The sequence below is a fragment of the Vidua macroura genome, chromosome 12 (assembly GCF_024509145.1).
Source record: "Vidua macroura isolate BioBank_ID:100142 chromosome 12, ASM2450914v1, whole genome shotgun sequence".
NCBI lineage: Eukaryota > Metazoa > Chordata > Aves > Passeriformes > Viduidae > Vidua > Vidua macroura.
In genome coordinates, this window is record NC_071582.1 from 13,212,595 (window position 1) to 13,237,311 (window position 24,717).

Consider the following 24,717-nt stretch of genomic DNA (forward strand, 5'->3'; position numbering starts at 1 on the left):
AAAAATTCCAGAATGGGATTCTTGTCTTGCTCCATTCTTCGTGGATTCTGTGTTAATTCTGACAGTGGTAAAGTGGCACTACTTAACTATTGAAGTGTGAAGAGGAGAAGTTGTGCTCTGAAATGTTAGTTCTAATTAGCTCTCTTTGTTTCTGCATAAATGTTTAACTTTTTCTAAATGCACATAATTCGGAAAAGCAAATGATGAACTTGGGATCAAGACAGCATATAATAACCTTAAAATGTGACCCACAAGTTTTTCCTCCAAAATATTGGCACAGGTTGTTCAAGATGGTTGAGTCACACTTGAAGTAAGGGGGCAGGTCCTGATATTGGCATCTACCACAGTTGCATCAACTGGGTTTTGCAGATTTGGTGCTTTTGAACTCGTTACAGCAGCTGGGGAGGTTCTGCTGAATTCAAACTACATTGCATTGTCAAGATTTTATTCAGACTTTTTCGAAGGCTCATATTTAATTTTAGCTTTCCCACTGTATTTAGAAGATTATGTTCAAGTAACACTTATTGTCAGAGATGTGGAGAGACGTGGAAACAACTAAAAGATTAGTCATCTGTGTTCCTCTAAATGATTAAATATGAATGTTCTGCTTGATTTCACAAAATTTATATTTTTTCTTCTCAATTAGTTCTTTTTGAATGGAGTAAGAAATTAGACCTTGTAACTTCCAACATTTTATTTTCTGCATTGTACAATAGAAATTTTTAGAAATTTCTTTCCCAGGAGCATTGCAAATACTAAGCATGGGGAACATTAAGTTACCCTTTTCAGAATGAAAAACAAAGAGAATTAGGGTACTGGTGACATGTGGGTGGGTTTGTGTTTGGTTTTTTGGTATAATGCAAATTCTTGAAAGAACTGCAAAAGAGATAAATCTCCTGGTTCTGAGTCCCATGGAAATAAATCTTACAATTGTATTTGCTTTTCTTCTGCAACTTTGTTTATCACTGCCAAAATTTACCGGAACATAGGAAATTTTGGTTAGTCCTTCCATTGTCATTTAATGAACCTGCTCAGAACTCATGGATGGTTAAGAAAGATACGCAGCTCTGATCTTTGAGTCTGTCAGATAATTAATAATTCCTCCTTTTTCCTTGCCGTCATTCACATTTGACATACCTAAAATGTTGCACCTGACTTCGAAGCATCACTTTATAGCATCGAGCTTTAATAATAGTGATTATCAGACAGAGCTCTGTTAAGCTTTCCCAGTGCTTCATCTTCTCTGGGCATCTCCCTGTGTGAGCAGATGTGCTGGCTCACACCAAGTGTCCATCTCTGTACTGTGTCTGTGCAGTGCGGCCAACAGCAGGGATAGGAGGAGTAAAACTGGAGTAACTGTGATGCTTTCCCAGGCCTCTGTCATTTTCAGTCCAGGGCCCTTTGTGGTTTGGTTGTCAGTTAATCCTGGTTGGCCTTTCCCATACCCCACGTGGTTTTGTAGGTCTCTGTTGCACCCTTGGAACATCTGAAGACTTCTTGTGCTTGCGTTCCTTTGATCATCTTTATTCTCAGTTTTTTTCTAGTTCTCTCTTGTTTGAGGGCAGAGAACAGTACATGCTTTCCAAGATGTGGGTGAACCAGTGATTTATGCAAAGGCATAGCAGTGCTTTTTGCTTTTGTTTTCTTGAGTTTCTTTCCAAATATTTCTGAAGACATAAAAGGCAGTGCTTCTTTTTTGAAGTACGTAAAATTTGGGTTTGAAATGCATTACCTAGTATTCTATGTTGCAATCAGATTTCTTCATGAACATCTGTTCATGTTAAGGCCATCGCCCTACCTCCCACCCCCAAGTTTAGAACTATTTTCAAAATTTTAAACTAATTCTTAAACTTCATTTTGCAGGTTTGCAAAGGTGCAGATCAGTGTATCTGCTCCTATTATACCCTTCCGAGAGACCATAACAAGACCTCCCAAAGTCGATATGGTGAATGAAGAAATAGGCAAACAGCAGAAAGTTGCTGTCATACACCAAACAAAAGAGGACCAAAATAAAATTCCTGAGGGAATTCAGGTTGATTCAGATGGGCTTGTTACAATTAATACTCCAAATAAGCAAGCTACTCTCAGTGTGAGAGCAATGCCACTCCCTGAGGAGGTAACTCGACTTCTTGAAGAAAACAGTGACTTAATTCGAACTATGGAACAACTCAACACATCTCTGAATGAAGATAAAAAAACACATGAGATAAATCAGAAGACTCTTGATAGAATCAAAGAATTCAAGCAAAAGTTGGAGAAAAGTCTTCAGGGAAGAAAGTGGAGAAATGCTGTTGATCAGATCTGGTCATTTGGACCACGGAAGTGTGGGCCTAATATTTTGTTACATAATTTTGGGGGCTATAAAAGATGTGTGTGGCAGTGCCTTGGGAACTCTGTGAAAGAAGTAGGTAAATACAGAGACTTTGACAATAGCATAGTAAGTGGATTTCAGCTGGCTACGCTTTCAGGTCCCATGTGTGAAGAGCCTCTCATGGGTGTTTGCTTTTCAGTGGAAAAATGGGAAATAAATAAAGCTGGAGATACTCTGTCAAATAATAGGCAGGACTCAGGGGAACTTGATACCACAGAACATCAGCAAAATGAAGATAATACTCTAGCAAGCAGTTGCACTGATGAAGGTCCCAGTGCAAGTGAACACCAGGACAGGAACCAAAGTGGCACAGACTCACCTGAGAAAATGAGTAAACACAAAGGAGAATTACCACTTGCAGATTGTTATGGCCCTTTCTCTGGACAGCTGATTGCCACCATGAAGGAAGCCTGTCGTTATGCTTTGCAGGCAAAGCCACAGAGACTCATGGCAGCAATGTACACGTGTGAAATCATGGCTACTGCAGAAGTTTTAGGTAAGACTGAGAAAATAAACCTTTGCCAAGAATTTGCCTTCTGATTTCCAAGGTAAGGTTTTATAAATGAGACTGAATCAGAAGGTATAACTTCATTAAAGGTTTTGTCAGGAGTCTTTTATAGTTCTCCAGTAGATTCTCCAATGACTTTCTAATGCCTGTAATATTTACACTGTTCTGAATGAGAAATCAGCATTCTTCTTGCTTATATGAACCGTAGGCATAAAGAACAATGCTGCACCTTTTTGAAATGCAAGATACAAAATGTTGCCTTTCTATGAAGTTTTTGTAAGACTAGCTTCAGTACCCATGAATATCAGCACTGTGTCTTGTAATTAGCGTAAGTTCCATGAAGAGAAGGGAAGCCTCTCCTGTTTATTAAGGGAGTGCAAGATCTTAGCAAATGCCATATCAAGATATTTTAATACAATAGTACAAAAATAAAATCAGGAAAAGGAATATTAAATTATTGTTGCAGTCCAGTTAGTAGTTTTTTGTTCTTAAGTAGCATCTGTATCCTTCTGGTATGCAAGTTGCTCAACCCAGTGCATGCCAAATGGTGTCACTTATATTACCTTACCACTTACACCTACTTAAACTTGTTTTTATGACCTACTTATGACACCACTTAACTGTATTTGTTCTTGGAGTTTTCCATGGTAATTGCTTGCACACTGAATCTCATCCAAAGCACTGAGATTTTCTTTAAAATGGACTTCCAATGCATTTAAGCCATCAGCAATTTTACTTTGACTGTAATAATCATGGCACAAATTACAGCATATCCCATGTACAATAATTAAATACTTGGTTACTTGTAAAAAAATCTCAGCTGTTGTGCACACAATCATACTGATAGCAGTCCAAAGACCAAAAATTACAGTTGTAATGAAAATAAATGCCTTTGAGTGAGCAACTGTTTTGTGCAGATGCATGATCCTGTTCTTTGCTGGAGGTACCCTGTACTAGGCCTGGTAAAGGGTGTGCTGCCATGGGCTTATGGGCACATTACCCTAAATATCCCCTATGACAGGGAACTTTGGCATTTCAAACTCTTCTAATGTGTAAGATTACTAATAGCTGTCAAAACTGGACTGTGTATTGCTCCATGTTGCTGTACCAGAAGCACATTGGCACAGTACTTCTGAGTCTCCATATCAAGCTATAAGCAAGGTACCAATTTTTAAATCTGAAAAACACTGTATAAATTGATGTTTTCCAAACTACTCAGTACCCAAAAAGCATGGTTGTTTACACTGAAGTAATAAACATGCATTGGCTTATTGTGCCATAAACCCAAATGGAAACATGGCTTTTTAATGCATATATATATATATTTAATGAGTGTAATTTAGGACTCAGACATGCAAACGAATTAGTACAGTCTAATGAATGTGAATTGTGTTGTAATAGCCATGGGCATGCACTTAGTTCATTACAAATTCATGGGTTTAATTTTTATTGTGGAAACTTCAGCTAATAAATTGCATCCTCATTAGGAGGAGTGAAAAGCAGGCCTTCAATGCACTCAGGCTTGGCAGTTGACATGTGACAAACCACTGGCTTTGTATCTTTATTCTTTCCTTTGGCATTCCATACACTGATACCCTGGGAAGTTTAATATATCTCCATATTGATCTGCTTGTTTCTAAGATGGTAGCTTCTGCAAAAGTGAGGTCTTCTGTGTTCTCAGAATATAAAACTTTTTCCATCAGACTTTTCTGACAATATGTAACTTGAACTGTAGCTGAGGAGAGGAACAGGACAGGGGGATGCAGTGTTTTTAAGTGTTTTTCTTGTGTGTTTATGATCTTGATCAACACAAATGTATTTGTTAGTTTTTGTCTGTAAAATACTTTCAAAAATATGATGCCTACTATGAAGTCAAACATGGGCATTTTCACAGCTACTTTCATGAAATATACACCATATTTCAATAGATTAAATATTAACTTGGGAAAGAAAATTGAAATTATCCATGACTAACTTAAGAATGAATTTATTACCAAACCAACTGAACTCATTAAACATAATAAATATGTAGTATTTCAGATAAACTAGTTTTTTGTGACTAGAATAGCTCTGCACTATCTGGGACAAGTACCATGTAGGGATATGGTGATCCAAGCAAATTTCTACCAGTAGCTTAAATACAATTCCTGAAACACAATAATATTTCTTAGTAATGATTCTCAAATATTTGGTTATAAGAAGAAAGCAAGTTAGGCACATAATCTGGCAAAGTGCCTTTTTGAAACAGTAATATGTTTGTATGAAATGGACATAGATGGATTCATCCAGCAGTAATAATGTATTAGATGTTACTCAGATGGTTCTGCACATTGTATGGCAGGCTATGTTGTTTGAATTTAATGTGTCCATTTAATTGACTTACAAAAAAGAATTTTAGCCAAAAAAAGTTATGCATTTTACTTAAAGGTGAACTTTCCTGAACAAATATTGATGTATTTCTCTTCATGGCGTATTCAGGATGTGAATATGTTGGTAAGCTGATGAGAATTGTGTCTCTGCAGGTCGTGTGTATGCTGTGCTGTCCAAAAGGGAAGGCAGAGTGCTCCAGGAGGAGATGAAAGAGGGGACGGATGTGTTTATTATTAAGGCAGTCCTGCCAGTAGCAGAAAGCTTTGGCTTTGCTGATGAAATCAGGAAGAGAACCAGTGGCCTGGCCAGTCCACAGCTGGTGTTCAGCCACTGGGAGGTAAAAATATCTATTCATTCCATCTGTTTTGGTGATCTATTTCCTGTAGATGTGGCAGACTGGAATAATAAGCAGAAAAGGTTAAGTTTTGGTCAAGACATTTGATTAATTCCTTTTTGAAATGAAGAAAAAAGCCTTATATTATTTCTTTTTGTAGACATGCTGTTCAGAAATGTATTTATATTTTGTTTAGATGGGATGCTTTTTTATTTCAGTAGCAAGTAAGTCTTTCATAAATGAAACTGTTTCTTTTTAGATGTGTTTTCCTGTATTTATGTGCCCTTTTTCATGAGTTCTCTGGTAAACTTGTTTGGGGAATGGGAAAAAAATCAAAACCACAAAACAGCCCCAACCTACCACTAACAGAAAATAAATGTATCAGCAAATCTAAGGCACATGAAAGTTAACCTCTTACGATCTAGCAGGCATCTTCCATATTCCAAGCCAATATAAATTTTCCTGCTTAAAAGGCAAATCGAATAGATTTCATTCTCTCAAAATTAAATATCTTGATAGTAAGTAGTGGTGCCCTCAAAATCATTCCTTTTGGCCATCCTGGTCACTTAAAGAAATGAAGAGTTGAGTGTGAAGGTGTAAATCAAGTAGGAAGTGGGAAAACTGGTCAGGAATGTCATCAGCTGAAAGTGCTGTGTAGTTTGTTCCTATGATGTGGAGAGTAGATATTCAGGGGGAAAAATAAAAGCTGTAAATCAGAGCTCCCTTGTTCAAGACAAACACACCTGCATTGTCAGGCTTCTCAGAAGACTCCACTGGAGAGGCTAAAAATGGCTTCAAGGGCAAAAGTCAGTGGGTATAAACTTTTCACCTTAAATTTTTAAAATAACTTCAAAGTCCAGGTTTTTCTGGATTTGGTTGGGGGTGTTTGTTTGTTTGTTTTGATCAAGCCTTCCTTTATTTGGTGTTAGAAGACAATAGAATCTTTTGTAAATGGATGAAAAAAATCTTTGTTTGATCCTTGATTTATTTTGTCACCTCAAATGTCAAGTCTCTGAGTACAGCCAACTGTAGATTTTTGAGGTCAGTGACACTCCCTGCAGTTACCAGCTATGGGCTGCTTACCAGTGTTTCTCTGAAGTATGTGCTACTTTTTCACATGGTGTGGATTCTTCATCCACAGCTAAATTGTACCCCTAGGTGGTATCTGTAAAAACTCCACTAACTGTCTTTCTTTTAACTGTGTCAGAAATGTAATATGGATGATAATGGAAAAGGAGGACCTCTGCAAACTGACCACATGCTAGCAAAAGAGTTGGGAAGAGTATTTGAAAGAGTACTTGAAACAGTACATTGGAAAAGTACATTTTGTCTTGCTTGGCAGTGGTGCCTTACTGGTGTTAGTAAATGCAGGCACCAAGGACTTAGCTCTCCTCCCTTATATTGATTTATTTAATCTTCTTGTAACTAAGTCCACCTGCACATAGAACCACAAAAGGAAAGACAGCTGCACAGAATGCAGAAAATAATAAAAAAAAAAAAGGATAACCCTTCTCAGATAATGTACACACATACACAAAAATAGATAAACTGCATCTTTTGAGTATAGGGGTTTTGGTTACAGCCAGTTACAGATCAGGTACCTCAAACCAGTGAGTGCTGGCTGTACTGTGTACAGTAATCTTGTCAGTTCTGGATGGTCTCTTCTGAAGTGCAGCTGGTGAGGTTTTGTGGCTTTAGTGGTCTTTTGTCTGAGCTTCTGACATCTATGCCCTAAAGGAATATCAGCCACTAGGACATCAATTCCAGCTAACCAAATCTAATGCCAGCTTCTTTAGGATTTGTAGCTCCTGTGCTCCAGCACTAAGCAAAAACATGAACCCTGTGGCTCTCAGGCCTCCCCTTCTATCCCCAAGCCTTGGTGTGTGCATTCACTCTCATATGTGACGAATTTCACATAAGAAAATATTCACACATGATTGTAGATACTCATAGGACAGAGGGATTTGAACAACTGGCAGCATATTCTAAAACTGACCTCTGAGAGAGATTATAATTGCAGCTTGTATGTTAAATGCATTAGTAGTAGGAAAATCACTACTAGTGTAAGCAGTCACCTTTCCACCTGGGAAATCTGTCAGTGGGGGAGGATTGGGTTTTTTATCTCCATGAAAGCCATGCTCACGTATTTTTGTGATAAAATAAGCCTTTTACTAATCTACTAGTAATGTTATCTCTGTGCAGTGATGGCAGGAGTGCACGTTACTCTTACACCATCAAGACAATTTCTAAATAAAAGCAATTTTCAGACTTTCTAGTTAGTATGACAGAGAAACCATGAGAATTGTATCTCAGCTCCTGTTTCTTCTTCTCTTTGAATTCTGCACAAAGTTGCACCAGGTGTTGGGCATGACATTGACATTATCACTTTACTGATGAATTATGGTATATGTATGTACCTGAGAATCACCAGCATTTTATTTGAATCCCAAATTTACTGCATCATTGTGTAAGATAATATGATGTGAACTTTGTGAAATCTTACACTATTTGTTCCTTAGTGTTAGAACTGTGTTACTGAGAATGTGGCTGCTGTTTTAATTGCACACTCTCCAAACCCTTCCATGGCATTCTGAATGTTCTCTGTGCTGCTGCTGTTTTCTCAGTGTGCTCAGCTCATTAGCTGAGTGCCTGGGACATGTATTTGTCTACACAAATTCCTTCTAATGTGTTATTAACCCCATTTTACACAAAGTGAAATAGACAGTTTGGGGGATTTCTAAACTTCCAAACACTTTGTCCCATGGAAATCACATGCATATAGTGTGTTAAAAGAATTGAAGTTTGAGTTCACTCTTTTATTATATTTCTTTACCATAATTTGTAGACTCTGAACACAGGAAAGTCAGTGATAGAGCCTACATTTAAATGAAGCCAATTTGGTCGCTGTGGAATTGATATTGCCATTTTTTTTTAATTCAGTTAATGAATGGGTTTTGTGTAGTTCAGATTGTTCCAGCCCCAAGGGATGGAGCAATACATATATCGAGGTCTGTCTTGTCAGATACTCCTTTTTTATTAATTTCTTCTGGCATGCTTATGCAATTTATTCCTGCCTGTAAAGGACAGCACCAAGGAACCTTGAGGTCAGTGACATTAATGGGAGCTTTCAGTTTGGTCCCAGCTTTAAAAACCTAATTTTAAAAGTTAGGCAAATATTAGGTGTGTTGGGTTTACTTGGCAGTACTTTCTTAGATTTCAATATCAATTTTCTTAATTAATTGTTAATTTAAAATATTTAACTTTCAGATAATTACAAACTAGATGTATTTTTTTAAACTTTGAATTAATACTACACCTTCAGTTAATGTATGTTTTTGTTTGAGCCTTTTTCTTTTGTTCTCAATTCTTTGCAGTTAAATCTTTTACTCAGTCATGTTATTTTATCTTAATCATAAGATTTTGGGCAAGAAGATATTTGTGATTGCACAATCCTTAGAATAATGGAACTCTCATCCCATTTGGGAAATCTGTGTTAAAAGTAAAAAGAAATAATGCATGTGGCTCTATTCAGATGCTGATTGAATTTTCGGCAAGAATTGTCAAAGACATCTACTAGTTATAAAGTTGTGAAATGTATAGTATTCCTGTTAAATCACATATTTTCAATTGCATGAAGATTAACTATTAAACATACTTTTCTTCTTGAGGGGGCATGAGTGAACTGTAAACACATTTAATCAGAATTCTTTGTCATTATCCCTTCTAAGTAGAATAGTGCCTAGAACGTGCCTCAGGGCTGTGGAGAAAGGTAAGAGAAGGGCTGTGTGTAATAATTGCTAGGAATATGAGACTTGTGAATGTGAAAGTTTTATATTCTGAATTTCAATTCATGCCTTTCGAATTGGAAGTCATTTTACAGCTCAGAAGATGGGGCTTAATACAGAAGTTGCTGGATGAGATTGTTAAGCTTGCATTAAACAGGAAGCAGGCTGAGGTAATGAGAGAGAATCTATTCTAGGTTTGAACTGTAATTTTACATACATTATTGCACCAGTGACAGTTTGGGCACATAAATGAATTCGAGGAGTAACCTGGAACCTTTCAAATATAAAAAGCTCATTGTTTTAACAGGAACGTCTGAAGCTAATTGAAACAGTAAATAAGAGTGGTAGGGGTGTGGCTTTAATTCTCTTTCTCAATACATGTTTTTTAAGTAACAGGAAAAAATGCAGCAGTAGAGTCACACATCTCCTTTTATTTCCAGTTACCAAATTCCCATTAACAGCTCCTGACTGAAGTCAAGGGTAAAGCTTAGCTGTCCCTGTTAGAGACACAAACAAGGATGATGCTCCTGAGCCAATATAAACTTGTATGAGTTTATTTTATAGCTAACTGTGTAAATGTTCATTATTACAATATTTCTTGGAAGAGGAGTTCTTGTATATAACCAGGCATTTTCAGGCCTTGGCAGCAGTCCCCATTATATTGTGAGTGGAAGCTCTGAATTACGGGATAGTTTTGGATGCTTCTTTTATTTGCAGGGTATCCACATCCAGCACATTCACGTGGGGTATTCTCTGTTCTGGAACCACACTGCCAGTACCCAAGTGGCCTTGAATTTGCTTGTGCTCAGTGCAGAACCACTTGTGCAGCATTACCCAGCATTATTACATATGGTTTTCTTGAAAAACAGTAGGTAAATATTCACAGACATCTCTGTATTCTTTGTTTCTCAAGGCTACTTCAGATGTCTCAGATTCTCATGTCAGCTGTACCTTTCTCAGTTGCATAGTCTGTGTCCATGTCATTGGCATTACTAGGTGATGGACACCACTTGAACTGTAAATGCTCTTGAAATACCTTTCTGCCATCAAATTTTCAAAGGTAGAGAAGATTCTGATCCACTGGAGCCCATATCATCTTTGAAATTGTGCATAATAGTTACTTTGATTTTTTTTTTTTTTAAGACAAGAAAGAACTTCTGGCATAATGTTTTTCCTGGCTTGCTGATGGCTGCTGTGCCGAGTCAACACTGAATTTAGTGTTTCTTGGGATTTCTTATTGAGCAGTTCACAAAGGCCATAATGTTGCTTGCTGGTCTTAAAATCTCCATCAGACAGCGTAACACTGCTCTTTCTATTCATGGTCCAGCTAAGGCATTTTCCACATTGATGATATTTGGCTCAAAAGAAATTTTCTGTCTTCATCAGTCAGAAAGGACCAGTAAGGGAAATGCTACCAGGAGCATGGCTGTATTCCCAAATCTGCCTGACCTTTTGGATGAACTAGGCAGATCCCTTCTGTTTGCTTCTGGTGCTTTTCTCAACCTTGTTTTACATAATTAGGCTGCCTTAGGCAGAAACTGTTTCTTACCATCATTTTGTGAAATACACTAGACAATGGGACCAGGATCACTATTGGAGCCATCTGGGTGACACTGAAATGCAAATAATAAATCATCCTCAAATTAAGCCTTAAAATTCCAAGTCCTCTTGAATTGCAAGTGGTCTGCTCTAACCCGTGTCTTACTGAAAAGCTTGATTAGCTTACATAATAATTTGCAAGATTAGTGCACACTCTATCATTTATCAGCATTGACACAGTGTGCTCATAGTATCTCTATTTTTATTGATTATTATTACAGGTATTCAGATTATGTCTCTCATAGAGATACAAGCATTTATAGCTTGAATAATTAATGTGTCATTGCTAAGCTAAAAGAGAGTGACATCTGTTTTGCCTGTGCTACTCTGCATGCTCTTACTAAACAAGTCTTAGGAGATTTCATTGTTTGGGTGTGTTGGTTTGAATAGTTGTTATATTTAATAAAACATCTTGCTTTAGAATGGTTTCTTCTTCTGAAGAATACTCTTCGCTTACAACATTTGAAGTAATCTATTCACTTCTTTTGAAATACCTCATCTCAGCTGACTTCATTGTAAACAGTTTTATTTATACCTAGAGTGGGTTCTGCAGTGAGCAATGGGACACACTTCATGTATTTGACTGGGAGCTTTTCTTTAAAGCATAGTGGAATTCTACAGGTGTGCTTATAGTCATACTTTAAACAAATTATATCACTCAAGACTTCTAGAAAATAAATCAATGAAGATTAATTTTAAATGTTCCTTAATTTCAATGCTCCTTTAATAGGAACATTTCCATCACTTAGGCATTGTGTTTACAATAACAGATTTAAGAACTGTATCAGCTGCTGTGCATTGATTCATTTTCCTGTGTTGCCTTGTATATGGGCTCATTTAGAGAAAATGCTTGTTTTCTAATAGAATAAATGCTGGTCCAGTGATCCACTGCATGGATCTTGATTTATAGTTCACTTTTTAAAATAAATGTCTTTCAAAAGAGCCTTCCAGATGTATAGAAAAACTTTGTTGTGTTAAGGAGGAAGCACTTTGTTGTGTACACTTGAAGGAGTAATCGTGTGTGTGCTGGGCTGTTTACAGTTAAGGCTGATGCTGTCCCTGTCAGAGAATTCTGATGTTGAGTAATAAATAAGCACAGGCCACTGGCTAGTTCATGCTGTTAAAAAGAAAAATTCCCAAGTCCTAGAAAAATTCCTGGAGAAAAGGTGTGCTGAATTTGCCAGTTACCAAGTCATGCACAGTATGGTGGTATTTGAACTTTATTTGTACTTTATCATAATGCTAACAATATCATAATATCATTGGTTTTGCAGAGTCTTATTCCTAATATTAGTGCCGCTTGATCTCTTCTGTCTATTATATTGGGGCATAATATTTGCCTGTGGTAATTTTCTTTTCCCCCATGCTCAGTGGTTCCCAGACACACAACACACTGACGGAGAGAGAGGCAGACCATTGATAGAAGGTTAACTGAATTGCTTCAGCCCCTTAAAGATTTTTCATCTGTGGAAGGCATATTATTTTGAATATCTGGTTCTCTTTTGATTGACGGTTTTGTTTAGGAATGTAACTTTTTGAAAAGGTGTTTTCAAGATGCTTCCACATTTCTGATTTTAAGGGGAGTCTTAGGTTATATGTTTTAGTTTTGTACTGAAAAAGTAGTATATGGAAACATTTAAATAATTTTAAATTAAAAGTGGCATACAACAATAATGTTTCTGGACGTCTGCTCTATTTTGATCTTATGGATTTTTCAGGATTCAAAGTAAATGCCCTCTGTGAAATAACTATACCATATTCCAGAATGAATGGTCCATTTAGAATCTAATTCATCACTGAGGGCTTCATCCAGACAAAAAAACTCAATTCCTGTTACAAATTCCAGAACCATCCCTGTGTGGTTCCCATGAATACAAACAATAGCTCAGGACCTAAAAAGCTTCTTAGGTCTGATTCCAGGAAACCCAGACCCACCATTCTGACAGTTCCCATTGTAAGGAAATTGATGACAATGCTTTGGGACTGTTCTCCTTTTGCATGCTTGCACTGTATTAACAGAGCAGGGGAATGATGGATTCCACCTGCTGTGAGCATTTGCCTCGATGCATTAATGTGATATGAATAAAGAGGAACAGGCTGGTTTGTGCCTTTGCCTTCACTCGCAGATTCAGAACTTTCAAAAAAGAAAAACTTCCTACTTCTTTGTTTGGGTCACTGTGTCAGTAACACCCCTGTGTGTCATAATAGGGTTACAGTGACTTCTTAAAGCTGATGGCCCAGGTTCCTCTTTCCCATTGCTTACTATGGCATGGTAACACGTGTGCTGATTAATTTATCTTTTATAGTGTATCTGTACCATTTAGGTAGGTGTAGTCCTCTAACAGAAATTTTCTGATAGCACCAGATCTTGCTCTAGAAGAAGGGTACAGTGGCTGAATTATTTAGACAGGTTGATGAGCCAAGCTAACTCCTGAGGTAGTTCTTTGAAACCTAATTAACCTCTTTACTGCACTGCTCTGCATCATGTAGCAGTACAAGGTTCACCCAGGATTCTGTAACCCTGTGCTGAAATAGCTTTACCCTTGCTGGCTAATAAATACTGAATAGTACATTTAAACCTGCTGTTATGCTGACTTCCCTGAGACCTGTTGAAGCATAAATAATTCTTGTCAGTGGAAGAAATATCCAGTGCAAAACTTCAGTAGAGCAAGTCTTTCATCAGTTCTTGAAAGAGCCAGTCTGTTAAACCTGGGGATTTTCTTAAACATCCATCACTACAGTATCTAAATATTTACAGGTAGATTAGATCTGTAAGTTCGGTTTTGTATACTTTGGGACCCCTCTGTTATATTCATTCTTCAAGAACTGCTCTCTCACTGCTTTTCTCTGGACATAATTTCTGGGCGTTACATTTCTTGCCAATTAAAAAAAAATGTCATCAAAGGGCATAGTAGCAGTCTTGAACTTATCAGTTTGTAGCTGTATAACCTCCCTCAGTCTGAAGCAAATCCATTGAGCATCAATCACCTTTTCTTCTTCATCTGTTCTTAGACTTGGAATTTTTTGTTTGTTCAGCTCTTTAGGCAGATCATGAAAGGGAAAGGCCCTTGTAGCTTTTCATCATTAAGATGTTCAGAATGAGCATCACTACAGCTTTTTCAAGTCAGCATGCAATCTTCACTGCTCTTTCTCTCTATTTCTAGTGCATAAAGTAACGGTGAAACTCTCATAGAGGGGGGACCATTCTTTTTTTATTGATGTAAGCTGTCAAGGAATCACCTTTAAGTTTCTATGCATTGGTTATAAGGCCCTGTGCAAGACATCAGAGTGAGTATGACTCAAGCAGATTCTTCTGTGGTTAGACAGTCCTTACGTTTATGGTGAAAAATAAACACAGAAAAATTTGGAAAGCTGAGTTTCAGACTGTTTATTTCTGAGCTCTACTTGCTTTTGGTTTTCAGCCAGACAACCCTGTGCAGAGTGATTTCCCATGTAAATAATTGAGATTGGCTGTCACTTTCAGCACGAGTAATACCCACTTAATTTAACAAGCCTGTGCATGTGCTTAACTGTAGCAAACTAGAACTATTTTTGTTGGTTTAGCTTTACATCCCATTTTTGCAAGATTAAACCTACAGTGTTGCCTAATACAAATTAGGCTGCCACAGTCATTCTCCTAACTCCCCATAAAGTGTAATTTGTGTGGTTGTGTTGGGAGTTATTTAACATGGGGTATTAAATTAGGACTCCACACTTGTCAGTGTTTCTGGGGAAAATCATCCATCTTCAGTCATCATTTTTTAATTCCTCTTCTTGCTAGTTTGTGTAACCTGAGCTTTAGGTTATTTTGCTTAGGTTGAAGTACCATATGGCAATTGAAAGGATTTGTCAGAAGAAAAAGTTTGCAATGGTAGAAAAGGCTTATAGCATTAAGCCAAAATTGGTAATTTAGGAAAATTTGTTCTCTCCTTGTCAGTTATTAGTGCTAGTGCTAATATTTCAGAAATTATTATTGTTACAACTATTGTGATTCTTGCAGTAACTAATACTTGTCTGGACTGCTTTTTCCATGAGGATTTTGTTTAAGAAATTAATACAGTATTACATTTGGGGTTTTTTTTTTTAGTGAAAGTCTATTACCTGTAACTGCCTCTTGTCAGGAAATCTACAATCAAGAAAATTAGTATTTTTGAAATCTGCAGTAGAACCTGTGTGACATTATGTAGTCAGTTCCATCCCTTCCTAATGTTTGTATTTAGGGTTCTCTGTAATACCCTCTATGGTAGTCCCACAAGTATGGGGTATAGAGGATGAACTAGAAATAAAGATATGTCCAGTTATTCTCTGATCATGTTAGATCTAAAATCTATTCTAGAGAAGGGCTACAAAGCTGCAAGAACAGCTCTGCTAAATGTGTTAGAACCAGAAACAGTGATTTTCAAGCCATCTGTCCAACTCAGGATTGGGATTGGAAAACATAGGGCACAGAAATGAGCAGAAATCTTCAGTTCTGATAAATTCTAATACAGTTGTTGTGTGATAATATTCTAAATAAGGAGTTCACTCTTGAAAGTTGAGAGTTTTCTGAACATTATTGGCACTAATTGCTGATAGACAATTGAAATTGCTTTTAGAAAAACGTGTGCAGGTAATTGCAGCTGAATTTGAAGTTATTGTGGGCTTCTTAGGGCAAGAGCTGCAGAGTGTGTCTTAACTCTTGTTTTCTGCTTCCATAGCTAATTGCAGGCTTTCCAGACAACCTGATCTGCTCTACTTTGGTTTCTCTCCTTCAACAGTTATTACTTGAAATATGCTAATAAACTTTTGTACTACTTTACTCTTCCTTTGTTTGTTTCCTTTTGTAGATCATTTCAAGTGACCCGTTCTGGGTCCCAACGACGGAGGAGGAGTATTTGCACTTTGGGGAGAAGGCAGACTCGGAGAACCAGGCCCGCAAGTACATGAATGCAGTGAGAAAGAGAAAGGGGCTCTATGTGGAAGAAAAAATCGTGGAGCACGCTGAGAAGCAAAGAACTCTGAGCAGAAATAAGTAGCTGTGTCTGCCCCCTTTCTCTCCTGATGTGTGGGTGGAGTATTTTATATGCAGCAGATGCAAAATTTCATCTGGACTTTGTTCTTTGATACCATTTTTCTTACATGCTTTGTCTGTGGCTTATGTTTTAATAAACTTAAGCCTTTCCAACTTTTGTACAGAGAAAATAGTTTATTTATTGAAATAAAATAGAAGCGTATTCACTGCAATTGGTCTCAATTTTTAAAATTTAATGCCCTATTAAACGTCCTGTCACAAGGATTAGGAACACCCAATTCAATTTGTTTCTTTCTGATTTGTCAGATGTAATTACAGTAAGAGCTGGTTAGCTAGCTTCTCGCAAATAAACCATGCACTGAATTTAGCTCTTTAATGGTTTTGACTGTTTTTTAAATTAATTTCTGTGGTGTATTTGTTTCTCACCTGTACCTTTCATAGTTACCTGTATGTAAATAGATGTAAGCCTATTAGGAATTTCTAAACTTTTTGGCTTACTCCATTCCTCATGTAAGCAGTTATTAAAGCAGTAATATATCTTTATATCTTATATCTTTTAATGTATCTTTAAATCAGAGGGCAAAAATAGCATATGTGGAAGACAGCACTGCAGAAAGCTGAGCAAGATTTGTCTTGTTTTCCCTCCTTAGAACACACCTTATTAAAAACTTCCGTTTCCACAGACTAGGTGAGGGGGAGTGAGTATCTCCAGTATAAATGAGAAACTGGACATCAATTTTCTTCCCATACTTTATGCAGAAAGTAAAGTACATTGTACTTGAAAACTCTGGAAGTACAGCACTCTTGATTAGAGAGGGCTTCCTCAGATATATCTGTCTGAAACGTTTTTTCATATTTAAACCCAGTGCCAGACAAGTACCATTTACAGATGGGACTAGAAGCTTGCAGGTCTGCTTAAAACCTCCCACAGTGTGACTTGGCAGCAGAACTCGAATTGGGAGCTCATGTGACTTTTCTCCTGGCCCTGATCATATCAACCTAAATTCTTCAGGGAAGGTATCTGATAGTTTTGCTTCTTCTATTAGGCTTTCTCCTTTCTAACTTCAGTTTGGTTCACAATGCTGTGTAAATTTTTTTGTGCTTCTTGCTAGTTTCCTTTGGAAGCAGAAACAGAAGAGCACATGGAGGAGAGGATGTGAATGAGCTGGACTATTTTGTCAGCACCATTTTTTTTAATGCATAATTTGAATTCTCACATAGCTTCTGATTCATTTTGGTTCTTGATCATACCAGACTGCCTGTGAAAACCCAAGAGTTGAAACTAGGCAAGAGAGTGTAGTTTTCTTTGTTGACTCGTGTATAGGAGAGGGACAGTCATGAAAACAGGGATCAGGGCTTTTTAGTACCTGTTGTAGTGTTGGCATGTTGTCCTTTGGTATTCATAAAATGTTTTGAAATTGGTCCTTGGAGTAGAATCTCTTATTTTAAACCATACATAGATATGTTGGAATAGGGATAAAAAGTGTGTACTTTTCATATTGTGTTATTCTTCACCAGTTTTACTTGTCAAATCTGCAGTATCTATGATGTGCTGCTTCAGTACAGCCCTGAGAAAGAAAACACTTCCAGAGCTAACATGAGTTGTCTGTGTAGGCTTTGCTGATCTTACTGGTGTTGAGACAAATAGTTTACATGCAAGATAAAATATTTACATGTAAATACCAATTTGATTTAGCAGCATGTCTGAAGTTTGGGCTCTTATCTACTTGATGTGGCTTAGTCATATCCTCTGTTGTGAGAGTGTGCTTTTTGATTTGTTTTGTGCTACTTTGGATCTACTCAAAAGTAGATAAGATAAAAATTAGTATTTATTTTTATAGCATCTATTAATAAACTGAAAAGGTTTTGGTTTTTTACAGCTGCATCATTCCATGGTCATAAAACTCCTGCAAACCATGACTAACGGGGGGAAAAAATAGATACCATGAAATAATGTAGTTTGGGCTGTTTGACAGATATTTTCTATTTCAACAGATGCTGTTTTCCTACAGGAGCTTTATTATTTATTTATTTGTTTGTTTGTTAATTTATCCTTTCTTCTCCTCATCCCTCCTCCCTCATTTCCTATTTTAGCAAAGATTAACTGTATAACACCCCACTGGTTCTTTAGAGGAATATTTTTATTATCATCTTACTTCTTTTTACTGAAACTGCTTATCTTTGTAAAGACTTGCTGATTCTGGAATTTGAAAAAAAAAAGCAAAATTCAGTAGTGTTTTCCTGTTAGCATTTTCATGGCCTTGTAAAAGCCTTGTCCTTCACCCTTAGAAAGTGACATGTCTTACTGTTCTCCAGTGAAACATCTGGAAGCATTTTTTCTCCCAGAAAAGCTGCTGGTGTAAAAGGGTAACAATAAATAATAATTTGCCCAGGCAGCAAAAATAAAACTTCAGTCAGAAGCCCAGCATTTCCTATGTGCTCACACAGGTTTGCTACCCCCTGAGGAGGAGGGGAATTCAGTACTATTACAAGAGTTTTTTCTGAAGTGGCCACAGAGCACAGCTAAAATCTGCATCTTCTCAGGTGGAATTCCAAATGGAAGGCAGATTGTTCATCATCACCAGTTCAGTGCTGGCCTTTTCCCATCTGTGGAGAGCTCTTTCCAGACTTTTTCATATGGTACTTTTACACTGTAATAAGTAAGGTAATGAATAAATCACTGTTATATCACTGCTTTCAGAATGATTTATGCCAGTGAGAACTGCTACCCTGGAGTATTTTGTCTCTTTTTTGTTTGGTTTTTTTTTTTTTTTTTTTTGTTATAGCAGAGGCCTCAGAGTTAGAGACAAGCCTTAAGAAACTTCTGGGCTTTAGTGATGATTCCATGACAGTTAGATGGGTCATTATCCCCTCTGCCATATTTTCATGAAAACAGTAATTCTGGATTATAACTTTCTTAAAATAGAAGAAAAAGCCCACACTGTTTATCTAAAAAGATGGCTGTGGAGTAAGCAATAGGCTTTTCAGAGGAGTAGTACAAAATGATCCCTGGCCTTTTTAATTCAGTGTGATATTTTTATGGCATTTGGAAAACAATATCCAGTGGTCTTTCCATTGTAGGATTCAAGAAAATAGTTTGGAGTGGCCATCATGCAAGGCTGCCTAAATGCTGTCTTTGTGGATCTGTAAGAAGGTTGATCATGAGGAAGAGACACGTTTAATTATGCTTAAAGGCCTTGACAAAGTCCATGACAGCTTCAGGAATTCTAATCCTCTGCTGCATCTGAAGGCAGTGTATCTTTTTGGCTAGGCTTATCTCCTGAGCACTCTGAGATATTATTCCTGCTTTGTTCCAAGGGGAGGATGCAAAGTCAAGGTCAGTCATGTGGGAGTTAGAGACTAAGATGACAAAAATCCCTCAAGAAAATTTTATGGCAGGACTTATACAGCTTTTTAATAGTGGTTTTTGGTTGCCTCTAATACATGTGTGTTACTGTAAGTCCTGGGTTTTTTTTCTCAAATCTTTCTAAGGCTCCCTTAAATGATGATTTTATAACAATCAGCCTAATTTCAGAGGCTGGTTCATTTGCTAGGAGATACAGATACATCAAAAGCCAACTGGTGCTGAAATACAGTAGCAGGCATGCTATGGATCATTTTCTGCCTTTCATCTCTTGTCGTGGCAGCATTTACCTTTAGGAGATCAAGAGCAGGGCTCCTCAGTAGGACAGCCTGGCCCTGCTGCTGTGAGTGAGTGACAGCAGGAGCTGTGCACGCGGCAGCTGGGGCTGCGCTTCCCGGGAGGCTCGGCACAGAGTGTTCACGACAAGTGCTGCTGCCACTGCTCTGAGGATTGAAAGCTGATCCTATTTATGAATCCATGTCTTCTCCTTGTAATGTTGCTGTCTTGCAGTATGAACAGCTTAGGAAGGTTCTTTTAAATTAACCTTCCTGTGTTAAAACAATGTCTAGTCTGTTCCTATCACATCCAACATTGTAAGCATCAAGGCCAGCGAGTAGCTCCAGCTGGTGTGAAAGGGGAAGGCTGGAAGAGTAATGTAAAAATGTTGTGGGAAAAAACTCATTACACTTGCATAGATGCCTTTATAGGAGCTGTTTTCATTGCATAATGGGATTGCTTTATGCTCTAGAAGTGTTCAATAATAGATAATGTACAAGTGTGCTCCATGGAAGATAGGCTGCCTTGGCAGGCAGAGTGTATTACCAGTCAGAGCAGACTGGTAATAGTGTACCAGTGTACACTGTGTAGCCTTGCTTGTGCAAAGGACTGTGTGAAGAAACAAGCCTCTGTCTCCTTTGCTGTCCTGTAATTTCAATAAAAAGACTGTGGCAGGCTCATCATTTTGGGAGCTTGTTGGAAGGGAGCTGTGCATCCCCAGCAGCAGCAATTCCCCAGATACCAGTTCACTGACTACGGAAAGCAGCTCTAAATAACCTTTTTAAATCCCTTTTCTGCCAGGACCTCCCACTGTCCTGGGGCTTCTGTTGCATCTGGGATAGATGGAGCCTGAAGAACTGAATGGAAGTGTATTTTGCAGGGTTGGTGTTCTGAGATCCACTGGGGATGCAGTTCTGAGATTGCCTGAAGGTGGGAGGCCCAACTTAATGAAATTACAGAGCTTACTCTTTCTCAAGGAAAAGAATATTGTAAGGGAAATTCCTGAATTTTTTTGTTCTTGTGATTCTTGGTTGAGCACCCCAGAGCACATGAAGAAGCCTCTGCTAACGTGGGCTGGCAGAGTTTGGGTTGTAGAAAATGGAAATACAGTAACCATCCTGCTCTCTGATAGCTGTCACTGTTACTTGAGTTTATCAGCATCATTTTTTCCAAAGAGAAAATACTAAAACTGTGATTAACATCACTGTGTCACAGTTACTAAACTGTGTAGACAAAGAGTTGGTGGCTGACAAGCTGAGCTCTGCTTTTGCTCTGGAGCTTGCAGGCAACACATTTCTCTGGTCAGAAAGAATTAAGCTGTGCATTTCTTCATAGGTAACTAAAAAAAACTCAAACAGCTACATCTTCTAAATATGTCTGAAAGGTTTCCTTGCTTTTGTGTATAAACAGATTTCGTATTGATATTAGGAGTTAGGACTTGAGCAATGTCTTTGTCATATTATGTGTGAATCACTCTAAGGCAATCAAAAAAAGAGGCACATTCCCCAGTCCTCGCTGTGGGGTTGTGCTAACCCCCAGAGGGTGTCCTGTGAGCAGGCAGCCACAGGAACACAGGAGCCAGAAGGGTTGGAGGTGGATATTAACTTAAACCTCAGCTTGTAAGGAACAAAGGGGCTGTTCAGTGAAGGAAGTTAGTGAGCACTTTTGACAGAGTCACTGCAGAGTATGAAAATGACATGTACAGTGTCAGAGACACCCCTCAGTGAGCCTGGTGTGGCACAGGGGCCCCCTGGACATAGAGAGGAATGTACATCCCTCCCTTTGCTGCCCATTTCATGGAAGTGCCCTTTGTAATACAGCCAAGCCTTTGATTCTTAGAACTTTAGGATTTTTACAGACTTTTACAGAGTTTTAGGACCAGAATCTCATTTTGTGTAATTTTTTATGTGACTGCAGTTGAATCCTGTTTGATTTCTGCCAGATGAGGAGCTGGGTTTTGTGCCATTTTCATTTTGTTCTTAACTTAAAACGTGACAGTTATCTGTGGTAATTGTTGCTGAGCCCTTTTTCTTCCTAGGTTTGTTACTGGAGAGCAGAAATATGTCTGCAGACTTGTGAGTGCACCTATAAATAGCAGGCTACTGTACATAAGATAGTTACTGTTGCCAACCCTGTGTTTTGTTACGACAAATCTTGTGATACTTTGTTTTTCCTAAAAACCACAGGTCTTGTATTTCATCAGAGTCTTGGTTTTCATTTTTAAAAAAGCTTCCATTTGATGTTGGCACCAAATTAGAGAAAAACATGAAAATGTTTGCAGCTTCACCATGATGGCAGAAAAAACAAATGCATACAAGAACCCCCAAATATAGTATTTTACTTTAAAAACAACAAACAAAAAATCCCAAACCATCGAGTAAATGAAAGACCTGTGGTTTTGAGGGACAGACTCTTAATGTCTGTGTTGTGGTCTTTTACTGTAACTGTAAAATGACTTTTGTAATACTTTTTATAAAGTGGTGGTGTGTTTTTTTCATTGCAGATAAGCTTCTTGCAAAATCCTTATTGAAAAAGAAAAGATGTTGCATCCTTTGGAAACATTGGTCACTTCATAAAACAAAGAGCTGCTAATAGTCCCTGAACAGATGCCTTTTTCCCTAGATCTGATTCTTGATCTGAGTCTGCATGATCCAAAGCAGAAGGGCTGGAGGCTGACAGTAAATCTGCTAAAATATCGAGCTGTTGTGGAGGGAAATGCCAGTCTTGGGTCTTCCCTCTTTGCTCAACGTATGCTGAGTTTCCCCTGCTTTTCATCAGAGTAAATGTTTGAGGAAAAATTTGTTCTATTTTCATTTTTAGACCTTGGATTTCACTTTTTGAAGATTTTCTCATGATACAGCCCTCCCTTAGCCCCCAGTCTGACTCAGCAAACCCCAGTGTGTGCGTGCTGTGCTTTCACTGTCTCAAGTCATCACTTCCTTGAAGTGCTCAGGCTGAATCTCTGGGTCTGGGCAAAGGATGGGGCTGCAAACTGAACTGGAGCTCTCTTCCTCGCACCCTCTCCTGTGAATTGACCATTCTTCTTTTCACAGAGAGAAAGATTAAATGTTTAAGTCTTGCATAACATAATTATTCAGCACTCCAGCAAAAGGGAGAAAAGTGGCAAGTTGTTGTGTTTGATATTTCAGATGTAAAAATCAATTTGAAATTACTCCAGATCAGATTTAATCATCCTGAATAAGTAATGAAAGGGCAAAAAAAGTCATAGAATAAGCTTTTCACTCTGCTTTTGTTGACAATAAATGCTGTTGCAGATGAAGCACTTATCAGGGCTGAAGAGAGAAAGATGATTATGGATAAATGGGCAAACTTCACTTTTGGGAGTTGTGCAACCAGAGGTAAGATTATAGAAGAGAAAATAAGAATTGGGTAAGTTCAAAGGCCTTTTTGCTACAAGAAACATTATTTTGGAAAGGTTAATGGAGTTGTTGCAAAGGATGTTAGCAGAAATAACGATTATCTGATACTTAAGAGATTGTCATTTTGCAACATTTGTTAATTTTGAAATCAAAAGGAATTTTCCATGACTTTGAGCTATGTTGGTTTTATGTTGTTATAACTCTAAAAAGCTTGTTTTTGGAATTATAGCAAAGTAAGGGGAGATAGTTTATTTTCTATCCCCTTTACTTCATGGATTTAACCAAATCTTATTAATTATAGGTATATTTTCAAGGCAAACATGTCGTGCCATGTTTCCTTTTCTGATAGTCCTCTGTCAAACTTCTTGGTGATGATATTCATCACTGACTTCCAGTGACACTCTCAAAGAGCATGCTGCTTTTCTCTGGAGATAGAAAAACAGAGGAGAACATCCCAGGAACTGACCAAGTCAGTAAAAAATGTATTTTCTCATTCTGCCCTGACAAATATCTTTCAGAACACTACATATTTTGCTGTACAATGTTTAAAAAATGAAACATGTACTTGGGGGAAGCGCATGATTCGTGACTCGTGTAGCAGTGGAGGAGCTGGTGGCAGAATCTGGGGTGTTTTTTCTGTGCTGATTGCTCAGGGATGTATTATATTATCTAATCAGAAGTCATTACCGGTCTGTGCAGCATTAATTCATGCAGCCTTCCATACATACCCTCTGTTTGGTCCCTCAGGGCAGGATGGTTCTCTAATGGATCACATTCCCGAGATCAGCTGATAGGGCTGCAGCACTGCCCTCACCCACACAGATGAGCTGCAGAGTGAGCACACATTGAACTACCCAGGGAAGAGTCCCAGACTGATTTTCTACACTCACATTTCAGCTAAAGAAACAACCTTGAGTTTTCTTTGCTTGTTTAAAAGAAAATAAATTATCCTGGTGGTCTGGAAGCCACACCAGGAATCAGCAGGTTTCGTAGATGATGGTTGCCTCATGATGGTTGTTCTTCCAGCACACCCATATTACTGTGATTTTACAAACTCGGGATTTCTGTGCTGGGATATGTGATGGCTTCAGGTGGGCTTAGGTGTGAAGTGTGTCTGCCACCCATCACTCACCCTGAGCTCTGTGTGCCATGGATTTGCCAGGCAGAAGTGTTGGAGTTCTGGGACAGGGCAAACAGGAGCATGAGGGTTGCTGCTAAGAAAACACGGGGGTTCAGAGGTGGGGCTGATTTTATTGATGTGTATAAAAAGAAAGAAATAAGTTAATAATTCCTCTTTTTAAGAATAATGTTTTGAATACTGAGAAAATGGTTCTCCACAGCTGTAAGATGCATTTAAATCACCCAGCAGAAGCACTGATCTATATTCATGTAAATGTGTTTTGATGTCCTCTTAAAAGTTTAAATGAAACACCCACGTCCAGGAAGCTGCTTCTCTCATGTGGGAGCACAATTGCAATTCTTCCTTAAATGTACTGATAGGACATCTTTTTCACTTCAGAAGCACTGAACTTTGTCAATTTATATTTATTTGAGATGAAAGAGGCGAGCTAACAACTTGACACCACTTCTAAATAAGAGGAGACCTTGGTTACAAATTCATTTTAAGCATACTTAATTTTTGATGAATTGCTTATTCCTATTGCAGATGATTAGCAGCACTCTCTGTTCTGTAAAGACAGATTTTCTTTTTACCACAGC

At 38.0% G+C, this 24,717-nt stretch overlaps 1 protein-coding gene across 1 annotated transcript in view; it reads left to right on the top strand.

The window, feature by feature from the left end:
* EFL1 (elongation factor like GTPase 1) overlaps positions 1 to 16,345 on the top strand; it is a 64,794-nt gene extending 48,449 nt beyond the window's left edge. Inside the window, exons 18-20 of the mRNA XM_053988777.1 lie at positions 1,864 to 2,867; positions 5,402 to 5,586; positions 15,794 to 16,345. Of these exons, the coding sequence (XP_053844752.1) occupies positions 1,864 to 2,867; positions 5,402 to 5,586; positions 15,794 to 15,982 (1,378 nt within the window). The 3' untranslated portion in view covers positions 15,983 to 16,345. The remainder of the gene's footprint in view (positions 1 to 1,863; positions 2,868 to 5,401; positions 5,587 to 15,793) is intronic.
* The last annotated feature ends 8,372 nt before the right edge of the window (positions 16,346 to 24,717 follow it).